The 14924-nt window shown below is 38.4% G+C and overlaps 1 protein-coding gene across 4 annotated transcripts in view; it reads left to right on the top strand.

Annotated features, from left to right (window-relative positions):
• The window catches only part of nhsl1 (NHS like 1), a 95928-nt gene that overhangs the window by 63179 nt on the left and 17825 nt on the right, over positions 1–14924 (top strand). For 3 of the 4 annotated variants that reach the window (XM_023347597.1, XM_023347594.1, XM_023347596.1), the window contains exon 2: positions 10633–10785. In XM_023347597.1, coding sequence (XP_023203365.1) covers positions 10633–10785 — 153 coding nt within the window. Of the gene's footprint in view, positions 1–5959; positions 6202–10632; positions 10786–14924 lie in introns of those variants that run through there. The other variant, XM_023347598.1, reaches the window with a different exon arrangement.

Here is a 14924-nt window from a genome sequence, read left to right as displayed (position 1 = left end):
CTGTCACATAGTCTGAAAGCTCCAAAACCCCATCAATCTTCTAGTAAAACAACAGCATTTTAACTCCCTCAGTTGCTCCTTTATCCCGCTGAACATTAGGAAACAAAAGTAGGCCAGTTAAGTGAATTTGCAACGGTTGTGCATCTTGTCATTTTGGGATTCTCCTGGTGGGTGTTTTCAACCTTGTTTTGGGAGATTTCATTTTAGACTAAACAGTTTAACATTTTTGCCTGTCCACACAGTCAAATGGAGATAGCCCCATCCTCTGTCTGCTCTCAGTGCGCCCCCCCATGCCTTTTCATCCTGGCTTAAATTTCAAAGGAGTTTGTTGGGGTCGGACACCGAAGGAGAGAAAATTAGACACGACTGCAGAGCATGCTGGGCGGTGGTGTATGTTTGTGTGTATGCCTTCCTGTGTGAATTTATTTATTTTTTTTCTTCAACCAGACCTACAAATGGGTGTTTTTGATTCACACTTTCATCTCTTCTTTTTTTCCCCTCTACCCTGCACCTCTGACTTTTCCGTCAGCTATCTTTATCTCATCTTTCTTTTATTTTTAATTTTCAAACATCTACCTTTTCAGTCAAGCTTTAGATCTGAGCTCCTACCACATCAAACGATCTCTCAACTTTTATGTGAATCCTACTTCACCTCCTGCGTAATTCTGCTCCTTTTGTATTTCACTTTGATTTTTCACCCCATTGGTATTGTGTGTTGTTTTAAAAGGCATCTTGAGGATGAATGCACATTACGTTTTTGAGAACTCTGTAGTGTTGAAACAGAAAATACAGCAACATATCTGTCACCACATCAAAACAGCTGAATGAAACCACACAAACACGGTGAACGCAGTCCGATCATGTTTGCAATGTTGGTTGTAAAAGAAGGGCGTAGCTAGCAGCTTGTCTTTCCAATGTGAAGGTTTTTCTCATGGATCACAAAAGAAGAGCTGCTTATAAAAGGAGGCCCCTCCTGCCTTTCATCAGAGAACACACACACATGCAAACTGCTGAGTTGGTTCTTCTTTCTCTTCTTCTGTTTTTCACCTTAAATCAAGGGTTTGAGCTGTAGAAACCTTATAGAAGTTAACTTTTTTTATTTTTTTACCAAAGTATTCAGAGACACCATGTTCCTCTTGTTTCAGGAACATGGTTTCATTTTAACCACTTTTTTTCAGCTCCTTTGGGAAATAAAGAATCCAACTTTTGCTTCTAAAATGAATTGTGTTCCTCCAATTTTCAGCAATAACTGCATCAACGCTAGGTGTGTACTTTACTACACTTTTTGTGCTAGATACAAATCTGCTAAAGATTAGCTTTGACGCAAACATAGATTTTGTCATCTTATAAATCTTACATTTTCAGCTTGAATTAACACTGAAAACTTTATTAGATTACCTGTGGCTCATTGTTTCTCTTGTGTGTGCTTTAGAACATTGGAAAATCCAATTAGCAGGTTGGAACTTTAAAAACCCCAATAATCTTGTTGATGAAGAAAAATCCCAATGAGTGCATCTCTAATATTAATTAAGTTATGCTAAAACATACTATTAAAAAGAAATTTTTTATGGTGGTGTAAATGACTGATTGAGATTATTAATGTCTGTATTGATTCAGAGAAGCATGTCAGACAGAAGGATGAATGCAAAATGTTGAAGGTGAAGAACTGAAGATACCAACACACAGAAGTACATGGGAAAGATGCAGGAAACAGGAGAGCTGAGATGAAAATATTGGGTTTGCTGAGTGAGAAAATTTCACTCAGTGAGTATGGGAGTGTATAAAATTAATGTGTGCGTGTTTGCGTGGTGAGGTGTAGTGCGGGAACTTTACCTCATGGTAAAATCATTAGTGTTGGGTGGGGAGGGGAAGAAACAGCTTTCAGCACTTGTTTATTCAGCCGAGCCTGTCTGTCACCTTGGCTTCTGTGTGTGTCGGGTTTTAGTGAAAGTTGGAGTTAAAAGTTTAACTTTTCCTAACTGCCCTTTTTTATTATCTGTAAAACTGCTTACAACAGCAGATCTGCAAAGGCTTTTCCACAAGTTTTTGTTCATGTTTTTTTTTTTCATTATAAAGGATGAAAAAAACTTCAAAACTTTTGTTTCAGTCATAGTTTCCAATGAGGGTATTTCACTTTCAGAGGAGAGGAGATATGATACTTTTTACTTTTTATTTAGGTTATCTTCTTTTTATTAGATAAAATGTTCTTAGACTTGCTTCTGGAACCTTAGCACATTGAACTATGTGCATTGCATTGATCAGACGCTTACAGTTTCTTCCCCTCTACCATGATCATGTCATGTTACCTCTTTAGTGTGTTTCAACCTTCTGACTCATTGCTAATATATTATTCATGTCTTGCTTTATAGCAGTGAGAGAAGCCAAGTGATCGGGTTTCTACTGAGCCTTACTGTTTAGCTCTCATTTGGTTATGTGGAAATGGAAAACTGCTAGCGAACAAATACACAGCTTTGCTTTCTATGAATTATTGATTTTCATTTAAACCATATAGAGGCAATGTAAGAGAAATGCAAAACAGCTTCAAGTGTTTCATTGGTATATTCACTGCTTCAGTTAAGTCTATGTGATGAAAATAGTTGTGTATTTTTAAATTAAAGTACAAGAAAATGAAAACTGCTGCAAAATGTAGCAGGAAATTTTGTTTTTCTGTATAGGAGAGATAAAGACGTGCAAGGTTTGAGCCTTAGAGGGGTTCACTAGAGAAGAGAGGAAGGTAAAATCAATAGCACTCGAGTACATTAGCTGTCATGAAAGCACTTGAAGAAAAAGGGAAAAACTGGGATTTGTGAAAGGAGATGGCAGGAGGGACTGGATTCAAAGTGGTTCAGACAGAGCTGAAGGGTTTGAAGGATTGGCTTCACTCACTCTTCGTAATTAGGAAAGATGCTGGGAGACGTGACGAGGTTTATGCCTGTTTAGACATCGACATGTTACAGCTTTATTAAACTTCTTGAATTGATAACTACTTTACACAACAATATGGAAGTATGGAAAAATATGGAAGTCACTGTAAGACGTATCCATCTGTCCGTCCGTCCACACGACCATCTAACCATCACCTGTTTTCCATCCAACCTTCCAACCACTATTTTTTATCTCTCAGTCTATCTGTGCATCCGACTGTCCATCCATCATCTAGTTTGATTTTTTTTTCTGCATATAAAACATGACTTTTGTTCAAATATCTGCATGAAGGAAACTTTTTATACATTAAAAGTTGTGCTTAAAATACTAAAAAACATGCAGAAACCGACAGATTTTAAACATGGGAAATGCGTCCGGAACCTCCACAGAGGTCAAACAGTTGACAATCACACACCCATAAATACATCCAGCGAAGTGTGTGGTTCTGTTTCTCCAACAAGGACACTTTGAGGTTTGTGCTGGGAAACCCTGGGATTAAACCACCAACCCTCCAACTTGTAGACAACTGTTCCCCAGGCGGGCCTGAATGTGAGAGACATTGTCCAGCTGCCTCTGCCAGGTTGATGGGGAGATCCAAACGGGGTGTGAAAACAAGATGGGAAAGACAAAGATAATACGAGCCCAGCGACAGGAGGAAGAGCCACGGTCCTCCATCGGTCTTTGCCTGGTTTCTGTGCCACAGTAAATCACTGAGACATTATTAAGACATTACCCCCCACTTATTTCTCCCTCTACAGACTGCTACGATTTTTCAAGCATTTAAAGATTGTAGCAGTGTTGTCATGGGATATAATACTAAAAGGGTTTTTTTAATACACAACTGCTAAACAATTTAATGAGCAAATTTAAATGCCTTCCATTTTTTGAAGCGCCTCTGGCTTTGGTTGGATAAGAAATTGAAGATTTAAACAAATTTTCCTGAAAATCATTGGAGTACATTTGCAAGTAATTTTCACTATTTTTGTTTTATTGACTAAACTGATTGGCTGTGTGAAAAAGAAAAAGGATTCCAACCGCTTACGCTTTTATAATCTGAATTTAAGAAATGTCAAAGGACTAATATTAATAGGACTCCCTTTTAATAACATTAATCATATTAATCTGTTTTGTCCTTTTTTTCCCCTCAGTGCTAAGGTTTCCAGGCAGTCTTTAGGCTTCCTTCATATGCTGCTTGGAGTATGAACAGATGAAAGATTTATAGTGTTTGGGCTGGGCTAAAGTGGGGGCTTCCATTCTTTAGCGAGGCACAGCAGATGAACGTATGAATGGATATCCCTAATCCAGGAGGTGGCCTAGATTCGAAGCGCTCCCTCAGCAGATAGAGATGTTGACCTGACTGTCAGACAGTGGGTGCGTGCTTGTTAACGCCTCCTGCAGAACAATAGGCTCTCTAATGACAGGAGCTGCTTGAGCTCGTGTCTGCATATATTACACTAATACTGTACGCGTGCCAAACAGGACGCGGTATAGTGTAGATGCATGAAAGGTTATCAGCAAAACAAGAAGGTAATTTAACACTAAGAAAACATTATGCAAAGATCTTAATGCTTCCATGATGCTCACTGTCTAAAATAGGGTTGTGTATGGTTATTTAGTAATGCATTGATCAATTAATGTATGATGCAGAATGTAAAGTTGTTGTGATATTTTCAAAGTTTCAAAAAACCTAAGGGCATATCAAAATATCAGTTTTTTTAAAAGTCTGATTAAAGGCTTAGAGTCCACCATTACAATGATATGAAACATCAAAGTTGGAGTCAAGAATGTTTTTTATAGCTTAGCACTGTACAAGCTTGGTTTTAACTACCAACTCTTAACACAGTAAAATCAGTCTTTACTGGTTGTGTGTGATCTCAGATTTTTGTAGGTTTTTGTCCTGCCTATGCTGATTTTAGCCTATTTCAATTCATTTTTAGACTGTAAATGACAGCCATGAGTGGTGACTGTCAATGGTGACTGTACAGTTTGAGATCTCTTTAGCATCTCGTGTTAGCAATTAGAGCCAATAGCATCGCTAACTGTAAACATCTGTGTCAGTGTACGTAGTCTGCATAAGGTAGACCCTTTTCTTAACTCTTAGATTTTCAATCCAGCATTTTCAATAGAAACAAGCATATTGTTTCTCTAAAACAATTTAGAGAAGCAAGCTTTGTATTTGATCTTCTGACAAATTGTCAGCATTCTTTTGTCTCTGCACTTTAAAGCTGAACTTATAGTGCTGATGAGAGATGCAGAAAGCAGTGAGAACTGAAAGCCTTTCTATACAAAGTCGGGGATCATTTGCTGTCTGACTCGAGCTCTTGTTGCACCCCTTCGACTTCACCTCCCTTTATTTTTCAACCGCTTTGGCTGAAATTAAATACGGCTACTAAAGGAGGGGCTGTGCTAAACTAATGGGTGTGTGTCTGAAAGAGTGGTGTTGGGGTTCGTGTGCTGTAGACTCCAACAGATTGGACATTGGGTCTATTTTTATGTAGCACAGATGCAATGGTTTTATGTGAACACAGCAATCAGGGACAGCCAGATAGAGGGAATTAAGTTTATTTGAAAACACACAAGGGTCTTTTTACAAGTTAAAAATTGTTCATTAATATTAAATTTAATGTGGTAAATGTGATTGCAGTAATTTGATGCATATTGTTTTGCTGGTTGTAGGAGTGTCTAAGGTTCTGATGTTATAGACTTTTAGTCAAAGAGCAAGTTGGAAAGCTTGGGAAAGAAAAAAAATAAAAATATTAGAATAATTATCAGCTGTCAAAGCTTGTGGGCTTTAACAAAAAGCTTTGACTTTCAGCTCTGTCAGCATAGATGCACAAAGATGCTGCAGAAGAATCTGTAATGATGAGAAGTAAAGGGTTGGGCTGCCAGAACTCCTTGGTAACCATTGCACAGAGAAGGAGAGAGGCCGGGGCTGCCCCCCCCCTCCGGCTGTGTGTGTCTCTGAGGACTGGACTGGCTGCTGGAGGCGTGGTAGTGTTGATGATGGGGAGGAGTGGTGGACCGTGTGTGTGTGTTTGTAGAGAGATGTAGGGTTAGAGACGTATTGTCAGCACAGTAGACGCCCGCGTGGACTTGTGAGAATGTGAGCGTCCTCAGCAGCACACCTTCATCTTCCTATATCCCTATTTTATTCCAGGATTTGGCAGATTTTCTGCCACTTTTTTTTTTTTTGTTTAAGAGTATCACACTCAGTCGGAATAATGGTGTTTATTGGGACCTCATTAAAATCTGTAATCAAGTACTTCAAGAGGAAGGGTAAGATTATCTCTTCTATTCCTTTGGATGCTGAAAACGTTTTTGCTGTTATCAGATTAAAACAAAAATTTTGGCTCTGTATATGGATTTCTGGCAGCTGATCATGTTTTAACTTCTGCAAAGGGGGAAAAAAAAACACTTGAATTAATAACGTTTAAATTATTTTCATTACAACTAATAGTCTCCTGTGGCCATTCTGCCTTACCGCTGACTCCGCTGTGTTTCACCCTGTTACCAGGTAACCTTTGGTCAAAGATTTTGTGGTTCTGACACGGAGCACTGATAAGAAAATGAAGATACTTTAAATCACAACAGATGATTTTGATTCCTTTTCCTTTCAGAGATAATGTTTTTGTTCTTTATTTAGTAAAGAAAATACTAAAGTCATATGTATTATACAGATGAAGTAGACTTGGCTTAGTACACCTAGGATAATATTACACGACTTATTTAATCAATGAGTGTTTATTAAGCACGTGAGGACTTAGACCTCCTTGACGCAGGACAAGCTGCTTGAAAAGTTTATCTGCAGGTTATTTATAGCTTATGTTTGTGTCGAAGTTGAGGCTGAGGTGTTGTTAATCATTACCTCCACCCTTTACTTTTCTCACGTTAAAATAAAAGCTCCCTCACAGCATATTTTGTATCCTGGAAAATAAACGACCAGTCACAAATGCTTTGGAGTTTTGGGCAATTTTTTTTTCTTCCCTTTAAGCACATGAAGAAGAAAGTTCATTTTTATGTTGGGGTCAAGATGGTCTCCAAGATATTCTGAGTAGTTTACTGCAACTTTTATTTCACACATCAAACTTAATCGCTGCAAGGTTTTTTTTGGTTGTTTGCAAAGAATTTGGATCATAATTTTTCTTGAGTACAACTAAAACGTCTCGAGTCCCGTCAGGTGATTTGGGTCTGCAGTTGGAGAACCATGAATGTAATTTAAATGTCAGTGACTTGTATTGATTTGAGGGCAAAAAAGAACTTAGTTTAGAGGGAACATAGATATTTTACAAACTATTTTCTGTCCACCATGTTCCCATTGTCCTTCAGCCTTAGAGAATTACTGGTTCTCATAACTTGCTCCTCAAACTTCTCAGTAGCCTCTTTTCTCCCAGTTTCTATATGGTAGGAGCCTAGGGAGGACTGGGATGTCAGTGGACAGAGGGATTACTGAACTTTCAAAAAGACTTATGCGCCAGTGTCCTGTGTGTATGTGTGTTTGGGAGCTAGGGGCTATTGTGGCACTGAAACGCCTGATGTGGAGACTGATGCGGTGGGACAATACGGGCTTTGTGTCCCCAGTCTCCATGTCCTTGGTCTGCTCTCTACTCTTTTCAAAGCCCATGGTAGGAGAGGACAGTGGGGGAGGGGGCTACCTGTCCCGTCTGTTGGGGTGTGTGTGTGTGTGTGTGTGTGTGTGTGTGTGTGTGTGTGTGTGTGTGTGTGTGTGTGTGTGTGTGTGTGTGTGGGTGTGTGTGTGTGTGTGAGTGACAGAAAAAAAAGGAGAACGTGAAATCTTTGATTAGCTTAAAATCAGCTCTTATTCACAGTCTGCTGAAGAATGATCTGATGCAAGTTGTGGTGTAAAATTATTTTTGTCATGAGTTTTCCCATACTTTTATCAATAATGCCTGAAAGATGACACAAACTTGGAGCAGCAGATGTGCTTTACTTTTTAAAAATCTGTTAACGATCCATAATTTATTTGTTTCATAACACAAAGGGCTTAAAACCCTAAACTTTGGCATTTGAATAATGATTTACGTTCTTTGTCCACAAATTGCAGTAAATAGACTAATGATTTAACATCTAGTCAAGTCAAGGCAAGTTTACTTGTGTAGCATGTTTCAGCAACAAGGCAGTTCAAAGTGCTTTATGTGCTTGGGGCTTCCCCCAGAAAACTTGCTAAGTTTGGTGGTAGGGGCACTAGGGCAGCCATCCAACAACCCACCCACAGCGTTTTGAGTTAAAAAATGTTTAAAGTTGAGAGGAAATCTGAAAATATCATTAGGTAATCATGCATTATTAGAAGACACTACCTAAACACCAACTATAATGTCTGAAATCAGACAAACGTAAAAAAAATATAAATAAATAAAATAAACAAACAATACTTAACCTGGTGAAGTAAATGCTGCTAGCCCGTCAGGCTTATAATACGCTGGGGGAAACCCTACATGCTAAAAAGATAACACAGTAACTACCTATATCAAATGCCATCATCATAGTAAATACTTCCAAATTTACATCACATATATTGATCAGTGTTTTAGTTATTGTTGATCAACGGCAATGTGTGTCTTTAGCCTTGATTTATAGAAACTCCATTTTGGATGTTTTGCGGTTTTCCTGAACTTCAAAAGACAAAACAAACTTTTCTGGAACAAAGTCTCCTCTGAGCACAAATGACTATAGTACAATGTTAAAAAATTAAACCAATTCAAAGTGCTTGGCAACCTCTCACCACATTTCATTTAAAAATTCTAACCTGATAATTTGTTGTTACTTTGGTAAATGCTTTGGAGATGCATTGGGCCTCCAATGGGCCCCAGAAATCTACCCTTGCATCTAGAAAACTGTTGTGGAAACCTGCCTTGCGATGGTAACCAATCAGTGTAAATCTCCTCATTTTTCATGCTTGTGTTTCCTCACTTTTTAAAATGTTGGTTTTCGAGCTCACCCATGTTGCTATTCTGCTCGATAACAATAATGTTGAGCGGGTGGACCCAGACTCCTCGCCTGCATCGGCCATTTGCAATTCAGCATGACTAAATGCAACACACGCGGAAATGGAGGAACTGACAAAAAGAAGTAATGGAGAGGGGACATGAATAAATACAATGAACCTTCTCTTCCTGAAGCGGTGAATGGTTGAACGTTTATGAATGAGCTGTGGAGGCATGAAGGTGCCGAATTTAAGAGTTGCTACCAATTTTCTCTGAGGTAGAAAAAATAAATGTCTTTAACTCCAAGGTTAAAGACAGAAGCACCTTTTGTAATGGTCACTGTTGAGACATATTAAAAGTTTAACTGTATATCAAAGCGGCTACATGTTATTTAACGACCCGTTTGTAGCTCTATGCCCCCCCTCTCTAACCCACTAGTGCCTCCATCCACCCCCAACACACACATGCAGTGCATTCTACCGTGGCTCATTTGCACCTGTGTAGGAAAGAACAAAAACACTCCCCACACCTACATCCACTGCTGTGATCCGGCCCCCTTCATCCTGCTCCGGTCGGGACTTGTGCCGATCTCTCAGAGTTGTAGTGGTCATGAAGGTGAAACAGACGCTGCTTTAAATGGAATTAATTCTACATCCATGTTCGCCAACCTTGGCCTGGCTGCGCTCACTTGGTAAGCTTAAAGAGTCTAAACCAAATTTTCATTCATTAAGTGAGGTAATGGTGGCTACAGATGGAAATAGATACACAGATTAGGAAGAAATTCCTTCATTCCGGTGGCGTAAAGAAAATGTCTGTCTGATAAAAGGCACGTTGAAGGTTATCTATAGTGAGTGTTTTTCAGTCTCTGTAGTTTTCTGTTTGGACCAATGCCTTACATTACATGTTGTGCTTTCAAATAGAAATGGTGTGTCACAACATCTGTCTCTTGGAGGAATGTTTTGTTGTTGAAAATGACTTGGTTGAATAGAGGTTTTAGTTCAGTCCTAGATGGTGCTGTAACTCTTTTCCTCCCCTCTGACTTGTAAAACTTCTTTGCGATGTCTCAAATAAGTGTCGAGTTGATGGAGGGGAGTCTGGCACCTCTTTAGAAGACCACCTAAATCCTCTCTTTTCTTCTTTTTTTCCAGTTTGTGTACACAAACTCTTTAATCACTTTTCAGTCATTACCAATTGACTGAAATTGAAAGTGTGGGTTATTTCATACCCACACTTTGCCATTTCATCTCTTCCCATTCCCATTTCTTACTGGAGCCAAACTCTTTTTTACCCATTTACTAAGCAATGGTAATTAGTTTATTTCCCTTGGCAGTTCCGTATTTTTCTTAAACTTTTAGACGAGTAACCATTAAAAAGCTCAAAATTCAAAGATCATTTGTATATTGCCTTATAAAGACTTTATACTACAACCTATTTCAGTTTATTGTGCTTCTAGCTACTATTTAGGCCAATTTCCTATAGTAAAAAATGTCCCTGATTAAACCAAAGTAACACTAGGAGAGAGAAGTGACAAAATGCTCTCTTAGAGGAGATATACTGGGGCATAGTTTCATTGATATTTCTCAAATTTCACCCTACTTCATAAAAAATATTCATAATGACTTTACATTAGCATTTTTGATTGTTTTCATCAATATACTACAATTCCCCAGATAAAATGGATGGTGGGACTTGGTACTTTAGGTGCAAAATAATTCACACAGGTAATTCAACAAAGTTCATAACCTAGTCTTTGTTGTTTCTGCAGCTGTGTCTAACCTGGACGAGGAGAGCAAATGGACGGTTCACTACACGGCTCCCTGGCATCAACAGGAGAACGTCTTTCTCCCCGGCAGCAGGCCGCCCTGTGTAGAAGACCTTCACCGGCAGGCAAAAGTCAACCTTAAGACTGCTTTGCGAGGTAAATATTGCCTAAAGTAAATACCTTGAAAAAGCTGCAAAATATGCACTGTTAGACCATTTGTTAAGTCATACATTGCTTGCAATATTTTTTTAAAAATTTTCTTATGGCAGTTAGCATCAGTAGCATAAAAAATAGAGTATGAGGGGCGTGCCGTGGTGGCGCAGTGGTTAGCGCGACCCGTATTTGGAGGCCTTGAGTCCTCGATGCGGCCGTCGCAGGTTCGACTCCCGGACCCGACGACATTTGTCTTCCCCCCTCTCCTTCCCCGTTTCCTGTCAGCCTACTATCATATAAGGGACACTAGAGTCCACAAAAGACCCCCTGGAGGGGTAAAAAAAAAAAAATAGAGTATGAGAGCCTTATGTTAAAGTATGTTGAAGCTAGGATGCTCAATGAGAGAGGTTGAAAGATTTACTTCACTCTGTTCAGCCTTCCCGTTATCTAATGACAGCCTTGCTCTCTCTCTGTCTTGCAGCCTGAATAAAATGTAGACATGTCTTGATGTGACTTAGAAAATAAATTTCAAACAACTCAATAACAGTAAAAATGGCTTACATGGAGGCGTCTTCTTTTACTAGCAACCGTCACATTAAAGAGTGTTATTGCCAACACAACCTGGTTGTGTTTAATATGGTAACTGGTATACAAACTAGTTTCTATTTTAAATAGAAACTAGTTTGTATACCAGTTTCTATTTGTAATAGAAACTGGTTTGTGTTTTTTTTATAGGGGTTCCTGTCTTAATATTGTTAGGACAGAAATTTATGAATTTATCAATCATAAAATCAAAATCAAACAAATGAAAAGAAAATGATAATCCTTTAAATAGTCCTGTTTATTCTCGGATGATTTGAATTTCTCCCTTGTGAAAAGGGTGTGCCAAAGAGAGAATGCAAATTAACTTGAGATCATTTACATTTAGACTATTTTAAAAATAGGTATTGGGCGTGCCGTGGTGGCGTAGGGGATAGCGTGACCCACGCTTGGAGGCCTTGAATCCTTGACGCGGCCGTCACGGGTTCGACTCCCGGACCCAGCGATATTTGCCGCATGTCTTCCCCCCTCTCCGTCCCCCTTTCCTGTCAGCCTACTTTCATATAAGGGACACTAAAGCCCACAAAAGACCCCCTGGAGGGGAGGAAAAAAAAGAAGGTATTTATCATAAACAATGGTGCTGTTTAATTTCTAGCTCCAAAGATAGATTTGTCATAAAAAACAACCCAACACAATGCAAATAATTCAGGATATTTCAACTTTTAAAAGGACAAGTCTTCTGTGTAGTTATAAATGTGTTAATGGCTAAAGTGCCTCTAGCTCTACATTAGTGATAATTTTGACCACTAGAACAGTAGACAGACCTACATTTCTCATTGCGTCAAGGCAACTAGTCTTTGTGCGCGGCACAGTAAAAAATGTCCAAACACGTCATTTTGTGTTTATCCAGCAACACAACACTGTGAGATCCTCCTCCTTCCTGTTTGTCCGGTGCACTTAGAGACAAGGCACACCTTTGTTGCTCAGTAAACACATGGAGTCAAATTGCAGCACAGACACAATTGTGTATATAAAATGATCAGTTTCCCAGAAAGGGAAGCAGGAATACCGGTGAATCCTGAAACTGGTTTTCCTAAGACATTTTGAAAAAGCCCCCTTATCGCCTCATTGCTCAGATAACCGTGAGAGGATCTCACAATGCAGTTCATGCAGGTGTGTATGTGTGTTGAACTACTAACTACTGTAAACAGAACGTTTACACTCTGGTCTGGCCTTGTGTGGTGGAGTTAATGGTGGGAAACCGGAGCAAATGGGGAACAAGCTGTTGTAACACGATGCGTTCAGATTTTGGAGTCCCTATCTCACTGCTGATTCTTTTCCCATTTTTTGTTTTACCCTTGAACTATTACTAATAGATATTATACCCTGAAATATTGATGTTGCTAACAGAAAACCACACAAACATCAACTGAATGGAAGCCCCTGTAACGCAACACCGTCCGACCCCCCAGTTGTCCTATTTGATAGACAACAGGTGTCCAGCGAAAGCTCCTGTCCAATTCCAGGAGGCCTGCAAGACTTTGTTGATGACCCCACATCAGTTACAACTTCGTACTATCATTTCATTTTTCTTGTAGCTAAAAAACCCAAAACAGTCCTTCCATATGTCTCATTTTTTTACTTTTGGCCTTTTAATACCATCAGCAATTTGACTTTCCATACCCTCCATGCATCTTTCAGACTCATTTTAATAGTCAACGACTTAAAATACGTTACTCTTCTCTAATCAATTTATTATCACAAGCTTTGATTGATATATTTTATTTGAGTCTCTCACACACACGCCCACACACATATGCTGCAGTGTAAGTAAGTCAAAAGCTCATTAAATTATATTAAATCAATCAGTTTATTAAAATAAACTGATCATTTTAATAATCTGATTATTAAAACTGCAAGTTTCAATAACTTTCAGACCTATAGAGATAGGTCTGAAGAGTGAACATTTTTCCTTTTTTCTAAAACTAAATCCAGAATTGTCTGGATTCAGAATTCTCTTAAAGTTAACAAAAACATTTTACTTCAAATGAAAATACAAACATTTAACGTTAAAAACAGGGGAAAAAAATTACAATCAGTATTGAGTATTATACACTTTAATTTTTGTGTCTTTGTGCAATTATTATTACACAAAATGGTTCATATTTTAATTATTAAAAAGTTCTAGTTGGATTGTGACCTAGAGAAAATTACTGTATGCTTTAGGGCAAGAGTAAATGAGGGGCAAGAAGGTTAATTAAATAAGATTTGGCTGCAGTTTCATGCAGACACAACCAGCTACAGTACATTAATATAGACACATGACCCTGCTTACTGTTCCACATTTCTGAATAATCAATACTCTGTGTCCCTTTGACACCAATATATTTCATATGATGAGTTGCAGAAAAATTTGTGAGCTGGTTGAAGTTAATGAGGTTTCAATTCTTCAGTAGTTAGGATAATAATATAAAGTGTTTATTTGTCAAAATATTTAAATTTAATCGTATTCAGTGCCTTCCAGAACTGAATTGCATGTAAGAAACTTAATCATTTGATTTCACCTCCTGCAATAACAGAATACAGCGTTCACTTTCAAAGGAGAGTTTTACACATTTTCACTAAAGTCGAAAAACCCTCCACCAGCATGCACCTCTAAACACATGGCTGTGTTTTCTCTTAAATCTCCATTTTATGTAAGTTTTTATTTTTATTTTTTGAATGGAAAAAAACCCCATCTTGCATGTGTACAGGAAGTGTAAGCAGAGATTATCAGAAGAAATATCTGCGTTGGAGTTCACTGTGTCTAAAATATGGAAAATGATTACACAGATTAAAGTGTGAATGTGCGGTTTGTCCTACCTGCTGCAGACACAGGGAAAAGAAAAAGTACAGTTATGATGCATTCACATACACCGTAGCAATGTTGCACCATCCTGTAGAAATCTTTACTTGTGCATTAGAATATAATTGCTCGTAGTTAATCTGATTATTGTTTAGCGGTTTTTGGCAGATTGTTTCTTCTTTGGCTAGGTTTGTAAATTCACCAACAAAAAAAAGCTAGATTTTTTGTTTTAAATGTTTGAAATGCCTTATTACTACATGAGTCAAAATTGCAGAAACTAAATCAAAAATGAAGAAATAAGATGTGATGAATTAATAGTTTAGCTATAAGTATGTAAACAGTGTATCTAGTCATTCTTTAAAACACACGGAACATATTTTACTTGTTTTATTCCTTTGCTTCTTCCTCCATCCTGCCTAGCAACAAGAAGCACTTCTCTCTGGTGTATTTTTTTTTATCAGGCATCCCAAATCATGTTCCACCAATCTCTCTCTGTCATCCTCCTAATTACCATCATCCTTTTCTAATTCCCATCTCACTGACTGGCACCTCATCAGCTTGTTCTTACATTAGCTCTGTGTGCTGGCCCCATCAGGCTCCATTAGTTGACAGTATTATACATGCATCAGTGTGTCTCTCCATCGGGATAGGCTGTAATTAGCTGTGGGGATGAATTAAATATAAAACAGGATCAAAAGGAGGATCTCTGAGGTGCCAAGCTAATAGCAAGGTGGGTGCACTTTGATACACAGCCAGA

The sequence above is a fragment of the Xiphophorus maculatus genome, chromosome 15 (assembly GCF_002775205.1).
Source record: "Xiphophorus maculatus strain JP 163 A chromosome 15, X_maculatus-5.0-male, whole genome shotgun sequence".
NCBI classification, from domain to species: Eukaryota; Metazoa; Chordata; class Actinopteri; order Cyprinodontiformes; family Poeciliidae; genus Xiphophorus; species Xiphophorus maculatus.
This window is presented reverse-complemented; position numbering and strand designations above follow the sequence as displayed.